General features: G+C 43.2%; 1 protein-coding gene across 3 annotated transcripts in view; it reads left to right on the top strand.

Moving 5' to 3' along the window:
* The first annotated feature begins 724 nt into the window (after window positions 1–724).
* Window positions 725–24,659, top strand: part of sorcs3 (sortilin related VPS10 domain containing receptor 3) — a 212,391-nt gene continuing 188,456 nt past the window's right edge. For 2 of the 3 annotated variants that reach the window (XM_020049430.3, XM_010873025.4), the window contains exon 1: window positions 725–1,619. In XM_020049430.3, the coding sequence (XP_019904989.2) occupies window positions 900–1,619 (720 nt within the window). In that variant the 5' untranslated portion in view covers window positions 725–899. The remainder of the gene's footprint in view (window positions 1,620–24,659) is intronic. The other variant, XM_020049431.3, reaches the window with a different exon arrangement.

Here is a 24,659-nt window from a genome sequence, read left to right on the forward strand (position 1 = left end):
TTAACCATTTAATTACATAGGCTCACACACGAAGTTATAAAACAATAGGCCTACATGTTAATAACAGCCCCATTTCTTTTTGGACGTTTCACAAACGTGATTTGTTTTTGGCAGCTGATCTTTAAAAAGTGGCATTGCTTTATGCTATATTTCCTTCTTTGCTCATATTGACCTTTATGTCATGGGGTAATGGAACGTCTACTTAGCAAGAGTCTGGGCTGTCGGAGCACCTGCTACTTATTCAGATGTATTTCATTAAAATGCTTTTTTTAATAATATTTTGGACACAATTATAGTGTTTTGGTATTCCTTGAAGTAAGCATAATTTGCAGTAGACTATTGGTAGAAAAAAAAAACTGGTGGGTACACTTGACTTAAACTCTCCACTTCACTGATAAAAAGTATGCTACTATTCTGTGTAATGACTTTACACCGTAACCTATGATTTGACGTTGGACCTTATCTCTCAGAGGAAATGTTAGAAGTATTTATAGGGCCATGGAAATATCATACTTCAAAACTAGTAGGCTATCACCATCAGTGTGAAAGACCACCACCAGTGTGAAAAATCTTCCATCTCGCTCGTGTTACCCCCCCCCCCCCACACTCCTCTCTCTCCGTCTCTCTCTCTCTCTCTCTCTGTGTCTTGTGCTCCCGTTCTCTAACAGCCTCCCTCTCACCCAGGCGCACATTCTGCAACTTGGCTTCGATACAGCTCCTCCCCTATGTGGTGGCTCCCGCGTCCAGCTCCTTGAACGTGAACAGTTTATCTGAAGAGCACTTTTCAAAATACCATCACTAGCGGGGTACCGGTAACAATCTCACTTAGAAGGGAGTTGGTCGTCGGTTAGTTTAACTACTCCTTGCATTGGAGTCACATCTCTATAGCTCTACCAGCGATGGAGACTTGGGCTGGCTTCTGCCCAGGCTTGCGCTTAACTCTGTGTACCTGGCTTCTGATCTCTGCTCATACCCAGCTAAATGCCAAGGCTAAGATAACTTGTGCGTCGTGCCCGTCGCCCGTCCAGCTATACCTGGAGGAATTACAACTGGATACCGGTACGCGCGCGGCTGCTGGTCCTAGCCAGGCGTCCAAAGCTTTGAAACAGGTCCAGCTGGAGTACCAGCTACTCGGAGAATATAAACAAAATACTGGAGTACTAAGCGACCGGCTACAGGCAGGTATTTTCGAAGATGGGTTAAGGTTCAGTAACGATGGAGTTACCTCAAAAGTCGCACAGGAAGATTCTGACGGGCCCATGGAAAGAGGAGAAACTTACCGTGGTGAATATAATGCTGGGGTTTATAATTTGCAACACCTCGAGGCTGAGGATGCGGCGCTGCGGAGGATGAAGCGAAGCGGTCCCAAACACCCCGAATTTAGTGAGAGCATGAGGACTGGTGGCCCCGGTTTTGAGAGAGAGACCTCGGATGAGATAAGGAGTCCAGGTCCGTTATTGGACGGACAAAGACTGGGCCGATCTGAATTCAAGTGGACCAGGGATGAGGGAAGAGGGACTTCCAGAGATGATCCTAAACTAACCAGCACTACTTTCGCCCTGACCGGGGACTCCGCTCATAACCACGCAGTGGTGTATTGGTCGGGACAAAACAGCAGCGTAAGTGATTATTCCGAATTTGGCGTGTGGTTTTATAAATAAAGCACAGTGTTGCATATTATGAATGAAGCACTTCGTTTCGTTTAGCAACCGCTTATTATTCTGTCCAAATACGTTGTGCACTGATGACTCGGTTATTTTAGCGAGTGGCTTGTCCACTGTAACAGGTGCATTTGTTCTGTTGCACACCCCGAGGCACTATACTCAAACTGTCTGATATGAGCACCACCAGAAAATTGCATTCGGGGACCAAGTTGGACTGGCATTGTTATTGCGCACGGATGCTTGCTGCAGATTCCGTGCCACAGCAAAATATAGAGGCTACAACAGCTTTTTTTTCTTCACATGTACAATACTATTGTGAATCGTTGTGTGCACACCGAGAGGGTCGTTTTATGAGTTTAGGTGTATGCGATTAAACGAGTAAAAATACATCTAGTTGTGTATTTTCTCCAGGCTAGTAAAACATATGAATCCGTCTTTTAGGATACGGTATGTTTCATTACATTTAATTGATTGTTCAGAGCGGTATTTTTATGGGTGTGTACATTCTCTGAACTCTGGTAATAATGGAATGTCCAATGGAATGAAATCTTAAGTTGTTACTTGAAATGTCGACATGAATTGTCGCTTCGATCCTTCCAGTTCTTTAACAAACTGATTCATTCAATGGTATGCCTATTAATTATGTACAATTTGGGCTATGCTTATTTTTGATGTATTCTGATTTGAATAAATGTGTTTGCACATTGTAATTATGTTAAAACAATGCTCCCCTACAATAATACTCCCTACATCGCTCCTCAAATTTGCAAAAGGTGCACTTGTTACGTGCACTTACAAAGACACTCCAAAGGGGGGTGTAGGCTACAATGTGTAAGTCATTAGGTTTCCAACAGCGGTATCTGCAGTGGGCTATCACGGGCATACAGAGCATGAGACAATGCCACTCGCTGTAATGGAATCAGGTGCCCAAAAAAAAAAAAAAAATACATCTCGGGAATGATCCGAGTGTAACCGGAACTTTCCTAGCTAACACAGGGTTTAGAAACGTGTCAACGTGCCTTGGGCCTTTTTTTGAGCATCAATATCTGCAGGTGGTCAAAACTACAGTCGTATTGATTTGCAGGTTTTGCACGTGCATCCAGAAGCATTGTATTGTATTGGTTTTTGTACACTATCTTTTGCATATTCCCCAAATTATGTAGGGGCCGTTATAAAGCACAACACAACCTCTATTTCATACTCTCTGAGTTCAGACGGCTTGTACTTTGACCGAGGTCACAGTGGAGCATGCAGGTCACGTTAATGATAGGACGCGGCCTTGTTCTTGCTAATACAACTAATAAATCATCTTCCCAATCGGAGGAGCGGTGAGGACATTTCATCTCAATTCAGAAATGGCTGGAATACTGAAATAATTTCATAACGGGTTGAGGGGCCTTCGTTTCAAATGGAATAATGAGGCGAAATGAATCAAAGTCATGGGCTCTTTTTGTCATTCCTAATGTGTTTTTGTGTCTTCCTTGTATTTTTTGTTTGTTCTATTTCTTTGTTTGTAAGAAGGAGAAATGGAAATAATGTGCCACAGTTTCAGCACTTGTCTGTAATGATTATGACATGCTGCATTAACTCGTTTTTTAACCCGCAGTGATAGCTCAGGCGATTTGGGGGAAGAGTTTGCATAAGTCTGTGTGTGTGTTGGATTGTGTGTGTGTGTGTGCGTGCCCCTGTGTGACGAGGTTGGTGGGTATATCATTGTCCGTCTCTGTCTGCCTGCCTGCCTCCGTTTCCCCCTTAGCTGTAAATCTTTAATAATTATCTTGAAGACAGAGACAGGCATCCATTTTGAAATATTCTCTCATTGCCAGACAAGAGGGACTGACTGCCTGCTCAAGCATGTTTTTTCAAGCTCTCCAGTCCTGGGCTACTTTATCTTCATTGGGCTTTAGATCTTGATTGTATGGATGATGAATTAAGCCCTGAAGGACGGCCTGATGGACCCTGCGGTCCTCTAACTTAACCGCAGCAGTTTGGTTTTGACTGTGCTTGTGTGTCTGTGTGTGCGTGTCTGTGTGTATGTGAAGAAACAGGCGGATGGATGCCTAGTTTAACGGGTGGCTGAGTCGGTTCTGGCCTCACCCGTACCTTCACTCGCTTGCCATTAAGCCCACACCGAAACACCCTCCGTTCGGTATCTGTCCCCTTTGCCAGATTGACATTCTCTGCCCCGGCCAATCTGTGCTCTGTGCCACTATTCCCCCTTAGGATGACATGGTTAGTGGCGGTAGTTTTATGGTTGTTCCCCAAGGCAGGCTGTGTCCTGTTAGGCGTGTAGACAAGGCTAATGTGGTCTCTCGTCTGTCTTTGTGTTCGCTAGAGCCCTGGATGGATGCTAGCCTAGCCCTGACTCCCTGGGGGGTTGGGGGTGTGTGTGTGTGTGGTGGGGGGGGGGGGGGTAGACCGAATATCGTGTCTCTCAATCTCTCGGCCTCAGTGCTGCTTATGAATATAATGACAGGGTTCCTTTATCCTGCCAAAATGGCTGCCATTATTGCGCCTTATGCTGATCGTTAATATCACGAAAGCCACTTTTCTGAGGGATTTTCAACCTTGAGACTGTCTATGATCCAAGCTCACACCTTTTAGTCAATGCCTCCAGTAAAGTGTTTAGCTAGTAGTTAATAGCTACATATTTGACATTATGCAGTGCGTGATTTTGTTGATACACCCAGTGAGGAAAAACAAAATGTACTGATGATGTGCAAAACACACAGAGTGGGGCTCAGTTCTACTTGAGTGGGTTTTAATGTAAGGGACCTCCTAAAGAAATATATCTGTCAGCTCTATCATTGAAGGGAGCGTGAGTTTTTAAATGCATACATTGCTTTGGGAGTGGCAATCAACAAAAACAAAAAGTGCTTTCCCACACATTCATGTACGCCGACCTGACTGGCTGATAGGATGGTTTTAGATTCTGGAGTCTACACATTTAATCTACACAAACTTTCATTGGCCACCAAACAGGCAAACATTCCAGGTGTTTTATTTTTGTCTGATTTAGCAGATTTCCTAATCCAGGGGGATTAACAGTGTAAAATAGCTAGACAAGGTAACTACAAACCACTGTGAATAAATCTAAGAGTTAGTTCACACACATGGTAACCATAATCAGTATTGTTTGATGAAAAACAGATGTACAGAAAACAAAATATCATATTGCATAATGGGATACACTTCTTCAACAAAGTAACGATATTATTTTAAGACCTGAAATTAACTGAAATGTATTAAACTGAAATGTTCTTCCATACCAAGAGTATTGTTGCCAACCCCCTTACAACAACACGGCATAGATTGCCCAACAGTAAAGAGGCATAGCTGGTTGGCATAACACAGCCTTGGCATCCGTGCATTGATTTAGGACGTACACGAGGGGCTTGTTTCCGAGCCCTCTCCGTGTCTTGCCTCGACTCCTTGGATGCTTCGCTTTCATTTAGTGATGCTTAAGGATTATAAAGTGGAGCTTTTATTACGCTACCTACCGCTAGCCTAACTGCTCCGAAGGAAGATGGTAGGAGGAAAGGAAGAAGGGTGTCATAAATAATGCTGTCTTCTGAAGGGAGTCCTCTTTTCATCCCTTTATCCCATCCCCTCTTCGTCCTAATTAGTGTTTACAAATGTGTTTTCACGGCCAGATTCTGTCTCCGCCGTGGAAGGAGTGCTGCTTGGTGGCAAAACTCCATTTGCCGCCTCAACCTGACAGTGGATTCTTGACTCGCGCCCCCCCCCCCCCCCCCCCCCAGAACTAAACTTTTGGCCAGAATTCTGAGTGTTTCAGGGGCACTTGGCCCAATCATATTTAGCTGGCGCCAAGCCGTCGGCTTATGTTTCAGCATCGTGTCTTGGTGCCAGACATGCGTGTTTCTTGTGTTTATTTTCACGCGCTGGTTAAAAAAAAAAAAACGTGTTGAAGGTTGACAGAGTTATAGTAAGGCGCGGAGACGTGTGACCTCACCAGAAAAAACTTGGCTCCTTGCGTTACCTTGGTGAGCTTTCCCTGGTCAAACCTGTTCCTAAAACGTCCAGTCATAACCGCTCTCCAAGATATACCAAGAAAGTTAGCTCATTGAAACTACACTTGACGTATCGCCGTGTGATAGCCACACGTTTACTCAGTATGTCTGATCTCGTGCTGCATTGAAGCCTGCCTTTCAAGTCATTATAGGTCAATTGCAATCACATTACATAGCACCTGTAGTTGGAACTGAGCAAAATCTCCGATCACGTAAGTCACTAAAAGCCTTGAGTCTCACATCTCCTGCATGGCTCGGGGCTAGCAGGCGAACAAGCGGTGTTTAAGGCAACCAATCACCGATCTAATGGTCTCATTATGTTCCCTGCGCCATCGACCACGGTGTTGGTGCTAGCTGAGCTCTTGCTGAAAGAAGACGCTGATCCATTTCCGTGCAAGGTTGTTGACAGGAGAGAGGAGCCGTATGCATGTATCTTTCCGTGTGTGTGTGTGTGTGTGGGTGTGTGTGTCGGGTGCCTAATGTTATCGTGCTGGTGTTGGTATGTGAGTGTACATTAAACTGCTATAACAGAGTTTAGAATATGATTCAGTTGCATTTTCATTCTATTAAAGCCATTCTCCCACGGGCATACCTCATAGGATCAATCAGCAGCTTGACCATATTGTCTTTGGCTCTCTGACAGCTGATTTCAATGCAACGTTTGGACCGATGCAGTGTGATATTGAATGTGTTTGGGTGTCTTTACACTCTGAGCAGTTTGACAGTCCGTGCCCCACTAAAGACTGACCTCAGTGATGTTTGGAAAGAAAGCAGGACTGGAACACAGTGGATTCAGACTTTCACTGGTTCTGTAAGAGCTGACTTGATGCAGTACTGACAGTGGTCGCACGGGGTGAGATTCCGACCGTCTCCGGTGTCTTTAAAAGGTGCGCTCCGTTCACATGATCAACCCCTGAGTACCAAGCTCCTCAAAAAACCTGCCCCTTTGAAACAAGTGATCTCACCTCGCCTAAAAGTGACCTCACCTCGTCTTAGACGGATCGCCACCAATCACAGTCCCACAGTAAACATGGATCAGGTGTGCAGCAGGGGAGGGGTAGGGGAAGGGTATACACTGCCCTCTCAGTTTTAATTGGCTAGAATTGGTTGTCACTCTTCTTTGGTCTTCTGGGCCGATGTTTGGTTTGCAAGGTGGGAGTGATTTCAGACGGAAGATGTGTCCCTTTTCTCTGCTGGACGTAGTTGGACTGTTGGACTGTCGTGCAGTGTCCGAAGTAGGTGATATATGCATCTGCCTCCGCTGGGAATAGTCGAATGACCTCTACCGCCCACTTTCTGAGGCAAAGTGGGATACCTTGTAATGTCGATCTCACTTGGCATTTGCTGAATGTTGGCGTGCTGGGGATAGGGGTGATGAGTAGGTAATGATGTCAAACGGAACGTTCAGGTGGGAGACAAGCAACCTAAAGTTGTGTCTCTCTAATGCACAACACAGACTCTATCTCTCTCACACACACACACACACACACACACACACACGGCTGTCTGTCTAACACTCTCTCTTTTCTCAATCACCGTGGGAGTCGCCATAGATGCAGACTAATGTTGGCACATTATACCCCAGGACCCGCACTCAATTAACACCCTGTCTAATTAAAATGATCTAGCGGTTTATCTATGAAAAAGACTGTGAGTGGCTATAAAACAGGGCCACGCCACATTAACTTTACTATCCCCTTCCACTTCTCTTTTTTAGTCCCATTTAGATTTTAATGATAATAACCTGCTTAAACATCGGCCATTACCAAACATATTGTGTAAGCATCTTTCATTTAGTGCTGGGAAATAGACGCGGTTCGGAGATGGGAGCTTTCTAACTGCGTCAGTCTGGGAAAGCAAGCTCTACGTGACTTTGAACTGTCTCTCTTTCTCTCCATTGTATCTGCGGAGGACAGAGGAAGACTCGCTCTCTTTTGCCTTTCTCCACGCCCACCCTGTCCTTACGAAAGTAGCCTCTGAATAAATGATAGCCGTACGACTAGGTTTTTAACTTTCTCAAGCCTGTCTCTGTTTACTTGAGGAATGGAAATAGATCAGCCCACATTTATATGCTTTATTTTGCCTCACCATTATTTATTTATTTGCTCCTCCCCCTCTATGCATTGACACTGAGTCACATTTAAATAAAAAAAATAATAATACATTTCAAGAGCGGAGCCTGGTTTGGGACATTATAATACTACAGTGCTCAGTAAATGGCGAGTGAGTGAGTGTTCGTGGATATCAATGCATTATTAATTAGCCTTCTATTTAGGGGAGTTTTTCCTGAGTAGGATGGGCGTCCAAGCTGGGACATGAGCTAGCCAGGTTTAAAGCTTTGGGGTTGTCATTACAAAACCTGTTCTTTTTATTATCCGAAAGGGCCTGGACGTGTCCCTGACTTCGTGACACAACCAGGATAACTCCTTGTGTTAGAATACGTATGGCCTGAGGTAAAACTCCTGACCCCTATTATCGAATCAGGCCCTGGTCATTAAACACTCTCCCACTAGTCAGACATTGTCAGGGAGAATGTTATGAAAAGCCTGGTGTGAAGAACGCCCTTAGGAAAGCTGCTAATTGCTGCTAAACCTTTCTGATAGCTAGGCTAGCACCTGTCTGCTCCATTGGACAACAGTCTGTTTCCACCCCGAAACGCAATTCTGTAAATAATACACAGAGGTGCGGTTACTGCCTCTGCTCTCCTTATGTGGCTAGATATTGCCTGTCTATGATAGATTCCTGAATTGCACCCTTCTCCCTCTAAACTAATTTTGACCAGGGCCTGTGTGGCATGTTGTCTTCTGCGGGGATATGGTAGCATTTGGGAAGCTTCCTCGCGGGCTCCAATAAAGAGAGGAGGAAATTGCAATTGTGCCTATCACCAGTTTGTCAGTCTAGGTGTGTGCCTTGATATCTGTCCCCCGGATTGATTATAAATATCAACTTCCACTGTTACTGTTGAAAGAGAACTAAGGCAGGGGGCTCCCGAGAGGCGCGGCCGCCTTGGGCACCACATCGCAGTGCAGCTGCTTCATTAGGACCCAGGTTCTCTTCCTGGTCAAGGTGCTGTGATTTCCGATGCATTCTTGTAAAATCATTGCCACCGTGCCAAAGAAATATGGAACACGAAGAAAAAACATTCCTCAGAGGGGCACTTTGAAGATGCTAGAACCGTCCACATTTCATTTTCCTCTGCAAACAACATGAGTATTGAATGGAAAAAACAGACAACACCATAGTACAATAGTTTATCTATTTCCCTAGTCGGTTTGTTGTGGTGCGTTCTATGCGAGATAAATATTCCTCTCGTCTTGAGGCACATTGAAGTTGTGAGTGCCATGGGGACGGAACGAAACATGTTTTCTGACAAGCAAGCAATGCACAACATTTCACAATGCAATCGTTGGAATGCAGCATTTTTAATGGCCTTTGTTAAAAAAAAATGACTGGTTACCGTATTTCATTTATTCATTTCTCAAGTCTCAACACGAACTGTGTTATTTTAAACCCTTTTAGCAGCAGCATGGAGAATCACTAGTGCTCCGTAATTCACAGTGACTTTAAAGGGGAGATAGTGGGGCTAAATTTAACTCCGGTCAATTACAGTAAAGCACCACCCAATGTGAAATATTATTCTGGGAGTGACTTTGAAAATTGACTGGTGAAATTTGAACAATGGTGTAAACACTGGAAAAGGTGTCGGGGGGGGTGGGTGGGTGTATGAAAACAACAAGCAGTAAATCGCTCTGGATGAAAATCTCTGTTAAAAGACTGAAGTGTATATGTTTGACCCTAGGAGGCATTTTACTCCAATTTACGCAGTCAGATATATTTTCATTGTTCTGACTGATGCTAACTAGGTAAAATATCCTTTTTCGGATTTGGGTAATAATTCAGAATAGGGTGAATGCATTAATACAACCCCATTATTCAGCCTTTCATTTTTAGACATTGTTATTGTTACATTAGTTAGGCTACTTGTGATAATACCTGTTGGTTATAGTATACAGTACCTTATTCAAATACCATATATATTGTCTAAAATGTCTAAAGTAATTTTAACTTAATTTTAACTTAACCCATATGTTTTGGAGTTCATTTCTGTAAGTTGTATTTTAAATGGTCCCAGCCTTGTTGGAATATCATACATTTAGTGAACGTCCTTTAAAAAAAAGTCCCCCCAAATGCAAAGCACAGGAGATTGTCTGGGATTGTCTGGGTTGGGAGATGGAGGGTTGGACCGGGTTTCCTTGCCATATCTCGTTCGGTTGACTCGTCGTGACGGATTGAGCGCCCGCACATCTCAATACAAAAAGAAAACCATTTGTGGCCATTAGAGGAGAATTATGCATCGTTCTAATGAGGGAACATGATCTAGGGATGTTTGTACAGTGGTCCATTGAAGAAGGAATGCGAGCACCGTCAAAAACCGTGGACCGTGTGCTTGTGTGTGTCTCTGTGTGCGGCTGTGTGGCGTGTGTTATGAAGCTCTCTCTGACTCATTTAACAGAAGAAGCTGTACCCTGCTGCCAGTGTGCTTAACTTCCCACCGTTTTCAACATTATACTTACTGAACATCTTAGTGTGTTCAGTGTAAATCACCCTGTGGCCAAATCAACATGGCGTCACCATCCCTTCACCTCCACCTGGTAATTAAAATATGGACTTAAAAGTCGTTACACACTTTTCCCTTTCCCTCTCTTTCTCTTTCTCTCTTGTTTTTCGAACTGTTTTATTGAGAGTTGGGCCAGTTTAGCTGAACACCTCCAGTCATGTGAGGTAATGAATTGTAACAAGCGTGTAACCAAATAAAAACGTACCCCGAATCATTTCTGTTGTTTCAGCTTACACGTCTACTTTCTGCTTCTCCGGTAGCTACATCGACAGCACAGCAAATACCTGCAGCATGTCCTACAGAGCTGAAGCTGAGCACAGCAGGACTGACTCCCCCCCCTCACTTTCTGTCTGCCACTCTCTTTTCTGTCTCTCTCTTTCTGTTTCTCTCCATCTGTCTCTGTCTTTCGCCCCACTTTTGTCTGTCTCTGTGACTCTCTTTTTCCAAGTCCCTCTTTTTCTCTCACCCTAGCTCTTATTGCTTCCCTCTCTTCTATGAACTCTATCCATTTATCAGCTGCCTTTGGAATGGCAGTGCTATGTATGCAGGGTGAAAACACAGGCAACCAGTCTGCTTTATTGCATCGTTAACCGATGTATCAGCTATTAAATTCTCTTGATACTGGTGGAAAAGTAAATAAGAATATACTGAAGCCTGCAGGTGCGGAATTTAGCAGCGACTTTGGGGCAACCCAAAGAAAAGCCTCACAGCATTCACCAAAGCCTCTTCTTTTCCTGCTTGGACTTACTGAAGATAGCTAACAGCAACAGTATGTCTGTTAGAGGAGCAGACAGCAGTCCGCTATCCACACTACTAACAACTACTGGAAACTTAAAGCAGCAGAGGTAAAATACTCAGCTCGTCAATCATTTTTTTCAAATGCCTTTGCCACACCGGGCTAGCTATTAGAAACTATAAGATTTACTAGTAACTTTTATTCCTACAGGGGGGATATTTTCGAATGACGTCATTCTAACGTAATGCTCGCGACCCTCAAATCAGTGCAGGCGGAATGGTCACGCAAATCTCTCTTGCTCTTTGGCTAGCAACCTTTGTAATGCTAACAGCAGCCTCGCCCCACATGGTTAATGTTATCTGACTGGATGTGTCTGTGAGTGTGAGATGACTGGCGCGGTTAGGATCTCCTCATTCCGTCCTGTTTAACAGGGAATGCATTATTGTTTAATCCCACTAAACCGAAAGCATTATAAGTTTGTTGGATGTAACTTTTATGATTTCGGTCCGCTGAGGTTCTTGCACGACTCCGGCAATATCAATTATGGACAGCGGAAGATCTCATTTAGGTCCTATCTGGTTTCAAGTCTGTCAATATGAAGACGTGATGGATTTCAAATGAGGCCTCTTGACTTTTGAATCAAAGCTGTGATTTGTGGCATCCGGGAGTGGACTGTCGGGTTACTGCCGTGGTTCACACCCTCCCGCTTTAGTTTTCCCTGTCTAGAGACTGTTGCTGGAAAAGTCAATTGCCTGGAGACGTCAGATCAACAGCTCCCTACCTGTATACCCCCCCCCCCCCCCCACACACACACACACACACCCAACCCACCTCCCCACCCACCCCACCATCACCTACTCCATACACACCGGCACGCAGAGGCGTCGAAAACATCCTGATTGAACGCCTCTCCCCCGTGTGCCATATTCATTTGTATTTAAGCGGGGCTGCTACAGCCCGTAATTACCGGACGGTTTGTTTTCCAGCCGCATACACACTGGGATCCGAATGAGACCCAGATACAGGAAGCACAGCCTCATCCATCTCACTAGGGCGGATGATATAGTAACGCCTTCAGTCCCGCTGCTTGCCTTGTACCTGTGTTAATAATCAGCCAGCGCAGTGGTGTGCGCGTGTGTGAGTTAGAATTAAAAACGCAAGACGGCGAAAGACTGATAAAGAGATAGGTGGGGGGGGGGGGGGGGGTCGGGTTAGATCGCTGCGGTTTGTGTCCTCAAACGCAGAGCGGGAACCGTCTTCCTCGCTCGCCAGGGCACCGTGTTTCCTATTCAGCGGAGGGAACGTGACGCTAGACACATGCAGTGAAGCCCGCCCTGTCCGCCTCGGGAGTGTCCCCGCTGACCAAGCTCCCGGTGCCTGTTGGCTCTTCCTCGGGCACAGCCCGTGTCCACCACTAGAGGGAGTGTTCAGCCCGGGGGAAGATTAACGCTGACATGGGCAGACAGACAGGAGGAGGAGGACTGAGCTTGAGGGGCCTGAGGAGAACGGGGGAAGTGGAGGGGGGTGGGGGTGTACAGAAGAACGAGAGGGGAAGGCGAGTCTAGATAGAGAGGGACGCAGTGAGAGAAAATGAGGGAGAAAGACTCACACGCGGAGAGACAGAAAGACAGAGTGAGAGAGACATAAGTAGCTGGAGTTTGCTCATGTTTAATATTATAGTAAGATCTCTGTCCCCTTGCAGTACTGTCTCGACCTCAGCCTCTTTATAAATAGCTTCTTCTTGCTCTCTATCTCCCGGTTCAGGCTGAGGCTGTTCGTTGCCATTCCTGTTCACAGCTCACTTGCCTCACGCGAAAATGTTTATGTGGGCCTAATTGAATTTAGCAATACATGGCTTGTCAGATAGGGAAGCATTTGTTGAGCAGGCCAGCTATGAAAGATAATGTAATCTAACTGGTAAACAAGCCACGGTCCCTCTGTTTATTTTTTTCTCTCTCCATGCATATTGTAAGCAGTGTTTCATGAGGTGCAGGGGAGTTTTCAATGGAGTTCATTCATTTTGCAAATGTATATTGATGTGTGATTTTAGGAACACACACACACAGGCTTTGTGCGATTGCAGACATTTGTTAATATGACAAAGCTTGGCTACAATATTTATGCTTGACTTAACCTTTATGTAATGTAAATGCAATGCATGTACAAGCATCCATATTTCAAGCTTTACTTAATATCAACTATGCCTGACATTTTACATACACCCTGTAGAATAGAAATGTAGAGGTTAATCAAAGCTGCCAGAACAAGAAGGTATAGTGTTCTGTTTGAACAAAAATACCATTCTGGTACTGTCATCCAGTCAAAATGAATGTAGGAAAAGACAGAGGTCAAACCCATTTGACTCATATTTGCATTTGTATCTATTTTATAAGTTCTTCATATTAAAAAAAAATCTGAATATGAGCTCATCTGGGAAAGCAGCTTTCTTCCTCCGTGTAAATAAAAATAATATATCCGAACACCATTGTCATGCCAAATGTGTTATGCAGAGAAGGAATGAGCCCCTGTCTTTGCAACTTGAGGGGGCCTAAAGTTGTCAATGGCTGGTTCAAAAGCCACAGCGACGTGCTGTCAACCCCCTCCCAGGGCTCAGAGTGATGGGCACCAACGAGCTGATGTGAGAGCAGACAGGATCGGGTCAAACCAATTACTGACACAAGGGGGGGGGAGCTTGGGAGCTCAACAGAGCTTCAGGAGTGAATTCCCTCCTCTCAGACTTAAAGGCCGGCCTTTTATGATATTAATCCAATGAGTGATGTCATGAAATTACCATAATAGCTTTATGCTGTATATCGAGCTGTATTTTCATGGTGGCCATATTTTGTGGTCGTTTCTTTACTACTTAAATTTTTCAACAGTTATGGTAACTGTTTAATTTCTATCTGTTGTACTATGCTAATCAATTAACTCAAAGTAATAAGCAGATAAAGCTGTCACATTATGTTATGTTCTGAACGTAATGATCCTTGCTTACCAATAACACAACCGGATTGCAGTTATGCCAATCTAGAAAGCTCCACTATTTATCATTCACGTTCCACTAACCAATAATAGGACAGTCAACACAGAAGGCTGACTGTATAACACTTAATAAGCCAGTTCGAAGTTCTAAAAAAACGAAATAACAATTAATATATATTTTTTAAAGCCACCCATCAAAGTGCACGTACTGATGTACATTCCATAGAAGTGTTTTTTGAGGCCAGGAGGAGGGCAAGGAAACCGATGAACACACACACCCACACACACACGAATATATCTGAAATATCTGAATATGGGGGGCTCTGGGAAGTATCATTTCTTGCATCGCTGCGCTGTGGCATCATGGGATGGCTAATTCAGCCAAGTGGAAAGTGTTCTATCAGGAAGCATACAAACAGAGCCACAAACGCTAGCATCTCCTGCCACACACACACACACACAAACGTGCGCTTAAACACACCCAGAAAAAAACACACATCCAACCATGCCTCAGCCATAATATAAAATAGATATTAAGCGCTTTGAAGTGACTCATAGTCAGATTGCAAAGTCTAAAGGACTAAAGAAGTTGTGGATTTCAATCTAGAAGTAGAATCTGTATCTGTCTTAATCAGAGCCTCAATCTGCTCTCCCAGCCTGTCAAACCCATGTCCACCCTATTTCATGCATGGTTTTTGTCCGTCAGCACTTCTGAAATTCAGTTCAGGACTCAATCCATATCTAGTGTTGAACGTTGACTCTCTATCTATAAAAGAAGATTGTATAATCATATATACAGTATGGATTCAATATACAAGAAACACATTACGCAATCCTCCAGCACCGCGCTCACACTCTGTAACTTCGTAAGTTCTGTCACAAGGATTTGACTTTTACAGCCCGAAGAGGATTACATTCAGGGTTTGGGTAGACGGTACAATAAACCACAGATTGTCCCGACTCTGCGATTACTGCAGCGTGCAATGGAGAGTATTAACATGTTGCAGTACCTCCAGCGCAGTAAGCAAAATGACAGCCACCACCTTAGCAGGGATGTCGGTGACCCCAGCGTCAACTCTTGAAATCTCTATTTTTCGAAAAAGGAAAGGTGTGCGTTTGCGTGTGTCTGTGTGTGTGGTGGGGGGGGCACTTTTATCAGCATAACCAGGACAGCTTGGGCACTGAAGTTATTCACTTCCCTGCATCATTCCATTGTATGCCAGTTGTGCTTCGGTGTTAATCCTCAAGGGAGCCGTTTATCCGACGGGCTATCTTAATCCTGGATTGTCGAGGAACAGGAGGAAAAGGATTTGCCAGAATTGAGGATACATGTATTTAAAGAATTGAAATAGTTAATATGTTCCTATAACATTTTCAAGTTTGTTTGGATAATGTTATGTTTGTGGCCTCTTTATCAGCTATTTGCGTCCGTGGTTGAAATAGGAACAATAAGGGACCAACAGGATGCATCAGAATGCATTCGTTTCATGAATTAATACATTTTTATCTTGTGGGATTTGTCTAAATTAAGTAAATCGTGTAATTTTTTTTACGAATGAACTACAATAAACTATCCACATGCCCTGCCCAACAACACGTTTGAAAATGCTTGCCATGATAACCCAATTGCCTGCCATATGACTGCATTCCAATATCACTAAGCAGCAACACATGGTTCCCAAACTGAAGGAGAGGATCTGTGTGAGTTGCCTGTATTCTCACAGTCCCCGAATGGATCCGAATCTTCCCAAGGATAAGGATCTTTGGATTGCTGAATACCTAATTCACTCATTTTATCCTGCCTTTCCATCTTTTCTCCCCTAAATGTCCTTCCATCATCTGTATGATCCGAAAGGATTCAATTTTGATCCACTCCTTTTTTATCAGAGGTTTTCTTCCCTTCATCTCTCCCATTCATTCATCTCTGCCATTCATCCCTCCTGACAATCCTCGTCCTCTTCTCTTGCTTTTCCCCTCCAAGACACTAGAAATCTAGAGATTTCTTAGTCCTTATTTTGGTTAATCAACACCCATCCATGCAGAATTATAATTAATATAAAAATGTTGACGTACAGAACCAGTCAAACGTTTGGACACACCTACCCATTCAAGTGAAAAAGTTACACACAGTGTGTCCAAACTTTTGACTGGTACTGTATAAGTCAGTAAACGCGGCGTCCATAATCTGTGCTGAGAGCCGCCGCCAATTTAACAAATCCCGAATCTCCGGTTATTTCTCTTAAGGCCTCTGGCCGCCTCGCTCTCTCCCTGTCAACATTAATCCCCTATAGAGATGGGAGATGAATGCTGATCAATTCTAATATGGCATCAGGGATCCAAGATGGCCAAGAGAGGAAGGGCTGCAGTATTCACAAGCTAGCATGCACAGCCACTTCATGTGTATGACATTAGCTGATGCATGGGACTCACGGGTCTTCAAACCTAAAGTGGTTCTGACAGCATTTCAGCCTTGTGAATTATTACACGCTGTTTACATACTTCACCCCCAGCTGTAATTACATTCGTTCATTTATTTATTTGTACTTTCACTGGCAAGCAAGCTCATAGCTATGGTCATTTGAATGTTAGCATACTTTCATAGAATGTTTAGAAGTGGTGCAGGGGAAAGGCATTTGTAGATGATGGTGGTCAAAACATTCATGAAGTTAACGACAGAACCTGCCCTGCTGGTTCCTGTCAGTTTGGTATGGTAATACTCATATTTATTTTCAGTTAATTAATAATTATGTTTTTTTTTTAAATGTAAATGTGTGTATTTATATTGTCCTCATTCTCAAGGAGCAAAACTGCAGCTTTAGCAGTAAATATATAGCTCTATGAATCCCTCCTTCCTCGACTCCACCCTCGGGCCCCCATTTGTGCATTCACGCGTACCTCAACCATATTCACAAGTGTCCCAAAGCTGAGGGATTGAAAATAAGTGAGGGGCAATTAGACCCACCAGTTGGCCCCTTCGAGCTAGTTCGCATCGATGCAGGCTCTTTTAGCAAATAGCTAGCAATGTGGAATCCCATAATGCACTGCATTGTTTTTGAGCTTGCGCTATTTCACACAAAATAATGTGAAAACCTCACTCCTAGACGCCTTAAGAGGCACTCTAGAGATAGACACTAGGGCCCATAGGATTTAGCCTGCTTGCTAGAGCACCCAAATGTGATTTTAGGGCAACATCCTAAATGAAATGGTGAACTGACCATTATTTTTTGTTTTTCTAGATAGGAGGGACTTCTTAATTCGTTTTATTGGGTAACAGTGGACCATTAATTGTATACTTTACGTCAAGAGGGTGTCCCAGTGTTGATGCGTTTATCTCCAGCCACTCTGTGGAAATCAGCCTCAGAGTTTTGTCAGCAAAACGTGACCAGAGAGAACACCAAGCAAAAGTGTAGGGGATAGGGGTCGGTTTAGGATTCACAGTCAATCTTTAGAAGCATTTGCTAAAGCAAGGGCTGGATTATCGTGCCTCTAAAAACTTTACAAAAATTACATTTAGGGTCCTTTGGAGGTCAGGAGAGTACAGTTAAAATGTGATAATACTGGCTTTGAATGTACATGAGGAAAATATCGATGTACATGCTAGCGGCCGACACGTCTACACTGTCATAATGAATAGATCAGGCGCTTTTTTTTAAAAATAAAATACTTTTTTTTTTTGTCAATTTGAGATCCGAGGCTATTCATAAAATAGGCCCCAGGCGCCCAGGCCTAACGGTGCCACTGGTGCACAATCCCACTCAAAAATGACTAATTAGTAAAACATGTCATTGAAAGGGATGCAGGTGCCATGAGAGCCCCCGAATGTCCAGCTCTGGCTAAAGCCACAGAATTCACATGCTGGTAGGCGATTCCTCACTCAGTTGTGTACATCAACAACCTCAAAGCCGGTTCACCAATCTGTCAACCACATTATGACTGACTGGTTATCTTAGACCTCACTGGTTTGATTGGGTTGATATACCCCCGGGCCTCACTGAAACTTTATCACCCCCAAAATGGACAGAGGCAGACACTGATATACCAGCCATTGATTCTCCAATAGAAATATGTATGGGACTTAATATGTTGTTGAAGGCCATTAATCAAGTGTTGAAAGGCTTCAGTCTTTTCTGCTAATAATACCAGCGTGAATGTACCGTCATCCAATCTGCTGGAGCTAGGTGAAGCCATCCTGTTAGCATGAACCAGCGAGGTTTGGCACCTTGTGGAATCCATTCCTAGATAATTGCAGGCGCTGGTGTAAGGGTCTGACTCTGTTTTAGAAGGACATAACTTACAATCTGGCCACAGAGTGCATGTTTGAAATCTGTTGTAAGGCTGTTTTTACAGCATGAAATTAAGAATGTAATATTATTTACTCATATTATGTCTGTTTTGTATCTTCAAATTAGTTAAAATGCTGTCAGTTCCACTCTAAGTTCCAAAGAAATGTCTAGTTTAGAATATGCTTGTCCTTGTCCAAAATGAAATAGACTGCTTTATTTATGTTAACTGCTCCCAGCGGGCAAAACTTGTTGAAATGATGTAATTAAAACTGTCATAATGACGTCCTTTCAACTGGTTTATCCCAGTATCCTGCCTGCTGGGTAAATTCTTAGCATGTGGATCTTCTCTCCCCATGATATATTCTACAACTTCTCACATTCCATGTTGTAAAAATGAATGAGGAAACTGCAACTCTGAACTGTGCCAGAAAGACAAAAGTCGGTGAGAAGTGGAGACAGAACACATTAAATAGTAGTTGTTTCAATGGGGAACACTGACCTGGATCTAGTGCTGCGGTAGCATATCCTATATCCTTTCCATCGGCGTTAAGAGGAAGATCTCTGCGGGAGAGAGCAGAGATTGTTTTGACTGTGGTAATTAACCACCTTCGCACAGAACGAACCTCTCTGCTCCGCTCCTCTGATCAACCTCATCTCTCCACTGTGATGTCTCTTTTTAGCATTCCACCTCCATTTAATATCTGCAACTACTGTCTTCTCATTCATTTTTTTTATCATCTTTCTCTCCTTTCCTTTCTCTGTCCCTCTCCGTCTCTCACCTTCTGTCCCCTCCTTGTTCCCCCCTTATCTGCCCCCCCTCCCCAATCTGTCTCTGCTCATCCTGTCTTTTCCTAAATGGAGTAAAGAGGCCAAATTAAAGATGTGAATCTAGCCATGTAGTAAATGAGGAACTTCAGCTGTTTCCTGTTTCATCTGACATGGCTTCAAATTCCATTAAACAACCTCTTTTTGCATAAAGTTGCCAGAGTTAATTAATATGGGGATAATAATGTTTTCAGTAAAAAATTTTTTAAAAAAGTTACCTTCAAGTGTCACTGAGATCTTTAATCATGCAGAAATACTTTCTTTATCTATACTAATGTTATGCAGTAATAGGTAAAATGTCCTGATGTGCATAATGTTTTCTGTTTTCCACTAACACGATACCATTGTCTCTACTGCCTTACAGCGACTTTGACAAAGACCCATGAAAACTATGAATCTATTCTGAGTAAAGCTTGAATCTCATGTTGGAGGGCCATAGCTGATGTTATGATGCTACAGTGCATTTTGCTTTAATGTTACGGAGCTATTGCGAGAAGAGCAGGCTCTGCAGCGATCCGCTCAACTCGCCGATGTTACTCTTTGATGCCGTAGCAGCACATGTCTGTTGGCACTCAGGAACTTTTTGAACGCTAGTTATGAAGGAGGGAGAGAGAGTGGGAGTAGCAGAGTCCTGTGGGAAGTAGAAAGGAGTTGGTAGCTGATCTTTCCTCCACACCCCGAGGCAAGCTAGCGAACGGTCTTCTAGTGGTCAAAGAGAAAGCTGACGCACAATCAAGCTCCTCTCGGCTCCTTTCATGTACCTTGTTGAACAGCGGAGTGCAGTTAGAGTACAGTCCCGGCTTTGTCAGTGTGGCCTCTCCACTCCTGTTGTACACAGCGACGATGGCGTGGCTGGTGTGGTGTTAGATGTTCCATTAATGGGGGTTTTCACCACTCCAGATCAATGTTATGCGATCGCGGGTTCGCAAAGCTTTTCTCCCAGGCCTGTTAAAAACCCCTCTGATTACACAAAGGACCTAATCGTCAAGCTGTTGGTAACTTGAATCAGGTGTTAGCGCCGACCGTCTACACTGTGTACCGCCTGTGACCAGAACGGAGCAAACCCCATCTACGTTCTACACCGTGATTACCACCTCGCCTGAAAGGTCAATCTGTGCCTTTTTTTGATCAAAGTGCAACACGCAATTGCAACGAGGCATAATCTGCATATGCTGGCACACTCGATTCAGATCGCAGTTGTTACCTTACGCTCCAACGCCCTTTCTTCACCTCCTAAACTGTGCAGCCATGGCTCACATTGCGCCCGTTCTGACCTGGGTCACACGGGGTGTAAAGCCTAGTGGTTAGACCATCTTGCCAGTAAACAACATGTTGCTAGATCAACTCCTGAGCCGGCCAGGTGAAAAGTCTGTTGTCCTGTTCTTGGCCAAGGCAGTTATACCTCATCCCTGCCGCTCAATGTGCCAGTCCTCCCGTTTGGAAGAGCTGGATTAAAACCTGATGTTGCATTTTGATTTGTTCATCTGATTTCTTGTGTAGTATGTGCTCTCTTTCTCGGCGTCATTCAGTTATAGTTTCATGCCATATAGCTGTATCCTGTTCTTGCTCTCCCATTGCTCTTCTGTAATAATACAGCTAGACATACCCAGACATCACTTATCAGTCCACTATTCATATTTAACCCCTTATCCTCCTTCAGTATGTCTCATTCTGTGGCCATCATGCATCTTTAAAACACTGCAGTCTTTTCAAACTCATGACTGGGCACTCATTTCGCATGGGTTTCAAAAGGGTCCAGTCTACCAGAAAACGAAATTCACACTGATTGTATCTCAACTTGCACCCTTTTCCCTTTATAGTGTACTATTTGACCCTTTCCTATAAGGCTCTGGACTTAACTGTGCCATTTGGGACATATGCATAGTGTGAAAAGTTCACCGCTTTCTAAATCAGTGGGCAGATTCATGTGTTTTAGTTGGCGGTTTAAATTGGTTGATGCTGCGATGTGAAAAACTAGATTCAAGAGGCTGATGTTACCTTCCAAATGGCAATATCAAAACTAAGTCATATGCTATATAATGTCAATGCATTCAGTTTTTCCCTTTGGATTTGACCACAGCCGGTAGGAAAAATGTACAGTTTTAGAGGTAGTTTATTATAATTTTACAAATTGAATTTGTTATAAGGCTTAGACATTTCTGCATTTGCAGTTTTTAAGCAAATGTCATCCAGAATTCAATCATTTTTGCCATAGCTAATAATCCCCACTTTTTAACTGGCTCATTCAGACTCAATTCGGGCCCGCTGTATCAATTCCCCAGGTCGTTGCTGAAAATGATCATGTCTTCTCGGTCAACTTGCCATGTAAAAAATGGTTGAAGCTAGATTTAAAAACAGTATGACTTGTTCTCATTAGGGCTGGGAAATTTTCTTTACTGTATTTTATGCTATTTCTAAGTTCTAATTATGCTTTATAAGTAATGCGTGAACCTATTATGAAGGAAACAAAACCTACAGTATTAATGGTGAGGACTTTCTTTTTTTCTTTTTCTAGGGTGCATTTTGGATTATAGGTTGCCTTACATTCAAAAAATAATAACAGTAAATGTGACATAATAAATATGTCAGGTAAGATAGAATGGGAAATGCAATATGATCTTTAGAATCTGGGTTGATCAGGCCAAGTTAAGTAGAGACCAAACCAAAAAGGAACATGTCAATACATTTTATTCCCTGAACACACAATGCTGGTGTATGTTATCCTGTCTTTGTTTGATTCTTAAACCTAGTTAAGAATTGACCTATGAACTAAATTAAAACTAAAAAGAAAACTGGAAGCAATCCTCCAGGATCAGGAGGCAGGATCAAATGTCTTGTTTTCATCAGTGTTAGCTTTCTGCCCTGTTCTCACCAACACTGACTTTTCCATGACCTGTACCAGTCCTTCATAACCTTTACCACTCCTCCAATCCTCCAAGACCTTTACCAATCCTACATGACCTTTACCAATCCTACATGACCTTTACCAATCCTACATGACCTGTACCAGTCCTCTATGACTTATCCCAATCCTACATGACCTGTATCAATCCTCCATGACCTGTACCAGTCCTCTATGACCAAACCTCCATGACTTTTACCAATCCTTCATGACCTGTACCAATCCCCCATGCCTCCAGACCTCATTACTTCCTCTGGGAGGCCACCTAGGACAAAAACAAAAGCTTGAATTCCATCTCTGGACACACGGTTTACTAATTAACTTCAATTTGCCACACGTGTGACACACACACACACACGTACTGTATAGCCCACTGCTGCTAAATGAATATAGGCGATACCATGAATATGGGCATTGAACAATTGGCATATGAATGGGTTTAATAGGTCTCAGGGCTGTTATGTCACACGCCTATGTATTGAATACTGTACACTGTGTATCAATAGGCTTGTAATGATAATTCAAATCAATAAACGCACAAGCACTTACACTCGCGCATAAACACTTGGTTTTCTCCACGAGTACTATGTTCCCTAAGCATTTTCCATTGACATTAGTCTTGCTCAGCACAACATACCACCATGTGAAGCGAATCACACCCGAAAGGGCTTTGAAATGAAATAATTGTCTACTTTGAGACAATGGCCAACAAAACCGTCGACTCTAAACACATGGCGTGATGCTTTTGCTTGTTGCCTTTTCTTTTAATATTCTTGTAATTTAATTAAACCTATACATCATTTTTCTCCAGCACTCATTCCACGTGTTTACACATACATGCCCCGGCATTACAAACGGCAAAAAAAACAAAAACTTTTTAGTAGATTAAACATTTTCTCCCTTTGTTATCTAGACCAAACAAAATGAGCGCTCCCCGGAGAGTGCGCTGGTGAAGACAGGAGGATGGCGGTTCTTCGAGGCAGAATCCTAATGACTGGGAAATAAATATACCACAGAATATACATTTATATAAATATATAATGCCATTTCTTCATTAATTGTAGCAGGGAGCCTGCGGAGAAGAGGGTGTTTCCTTTCACATCACTTCGCTGCCATCCTCTCTTACCATATGGAGGGAATGGGGTTTGAACTGGTGGCGGGTGTGTTTGTGTGTATGTGTGTGTGTGTGTGTGTGTGTGTGTGTGTGTGGTAAGTGGTCTATGGGCCCATTGGCTCATCTCTGGAATGTTAAAATATTTGAAACATCTGAAAATCTGTATGGAATGATTGACTGCCTGATATATTCATTGGTTAAACTGCTACCTGTTGAAAAAGTGAAATTATTGTGTTGTCGTGTATTGCAGTTTCTGGGGATTGCTGGGGATTGCTGTTGCAATAATGTATGCAGTATTTAGGGTGGATATGCTTAAGAGACCGACACCTGTGGAAAATGTCTGACATGTACACACATGTATATATAGGATAAAATCTTAACTGTTACACTGTCTAGGCCAGCATATTTCTAACGGTGTTTGGCCATTATTAGCCAATGATGATTAGCCATGGCAAAATGTGTTGAAATCCAGGGATATTTCCTCAAAGCGGCAAATGAAAGGCAAAAGAAAATTGCCTTCACCGCTGATATTATCCTGTAGCAAATTGTGTAACATTCCTGTCACCATTCCATCGCCATAACTTCAGTTTGTGCCGTCTAGCTACAGCTAATGCGAGTAATGAAACGTTGATTCTCCCGAATGAGTGCTGCAGAGCAACTGGTTCTATATCAATATTACCTGAATCGTTCAAGGGGATACAGCACACGATTAAAAAGAAAATAACCTGATCAATGAAAAAAAGCATTTAATCCACAAAGGCATTATTTTCTATTGACGTTAACGCTCTGGTGTCTTTTTTTTCTCTCCATTTTGTTTACAAATGTCAACAGTTTGGCCCCGAAAGCTTTTTACGGTACGGTTGCGCAAGGCCTGCAGTGGGAGAGTGAGGATAATGCAGTGGACGTGTCTTGGCTTGTACACGCGAGTGTCATGCATGTTGGTACAGTGTGCCTGAAGTAAATGTAGAATATGCTTCCTTACATATGGCAATGCAACTAGTGACCTTAGTTCACAACTAGAAACACCTACAAGTCTCAACAACCATCATCTATTTGACTTTGGATATCCCCCAGGGAGGAGTTTCAGGCTGGCTTGGAGGGGGTTTGTGAGCTCTGTTGACATATTTGGGACTGTTCAAAAAACAAGCCTCTGAGCGTTTGTGGTTTTATCATTCCTTTATTCCTGAAAGGGCCTTAGGTAAGGGATGCCCACTGACTTTCTGTACATTGCCTTGGGAATAAAGGAGGACACAACAGGATGAGGAGTAGCTGAGTCCCATAGCAGCAACAACATAAGCAACCATTTAACAGTAGAAATTAAGTTTGTTTATAAACATACTATATTCAGTAATTCATGCTTACTCATTTTCTTGTTGTGGGAGGCATCTGTAGCAACCAAAACTTGAAAAAGCATAAATCCACTAATAAAAAATGTAAGCAAAAAGAAAACAAGTACTAGCAAGGGCTTTGCTTATGTTGTTATTTGTTGGCAACGTGGAATAAA

The sequence above is a fragment of the Esox lucius genome, chromosome 9 (assembly GCF_011004845.1).
Source record: "Esox lucius isolate fEsoLuc1 chromosome 9, fEsoLuc1.pri, whole genome shotgun sequence".
NCBI classification, from domain to species: domain Eukaryota; kingdom Metazoa; phylum Chordata; class Actinopteri; order Esociformes; family Esocidae; genus Esox; species Esox lucius.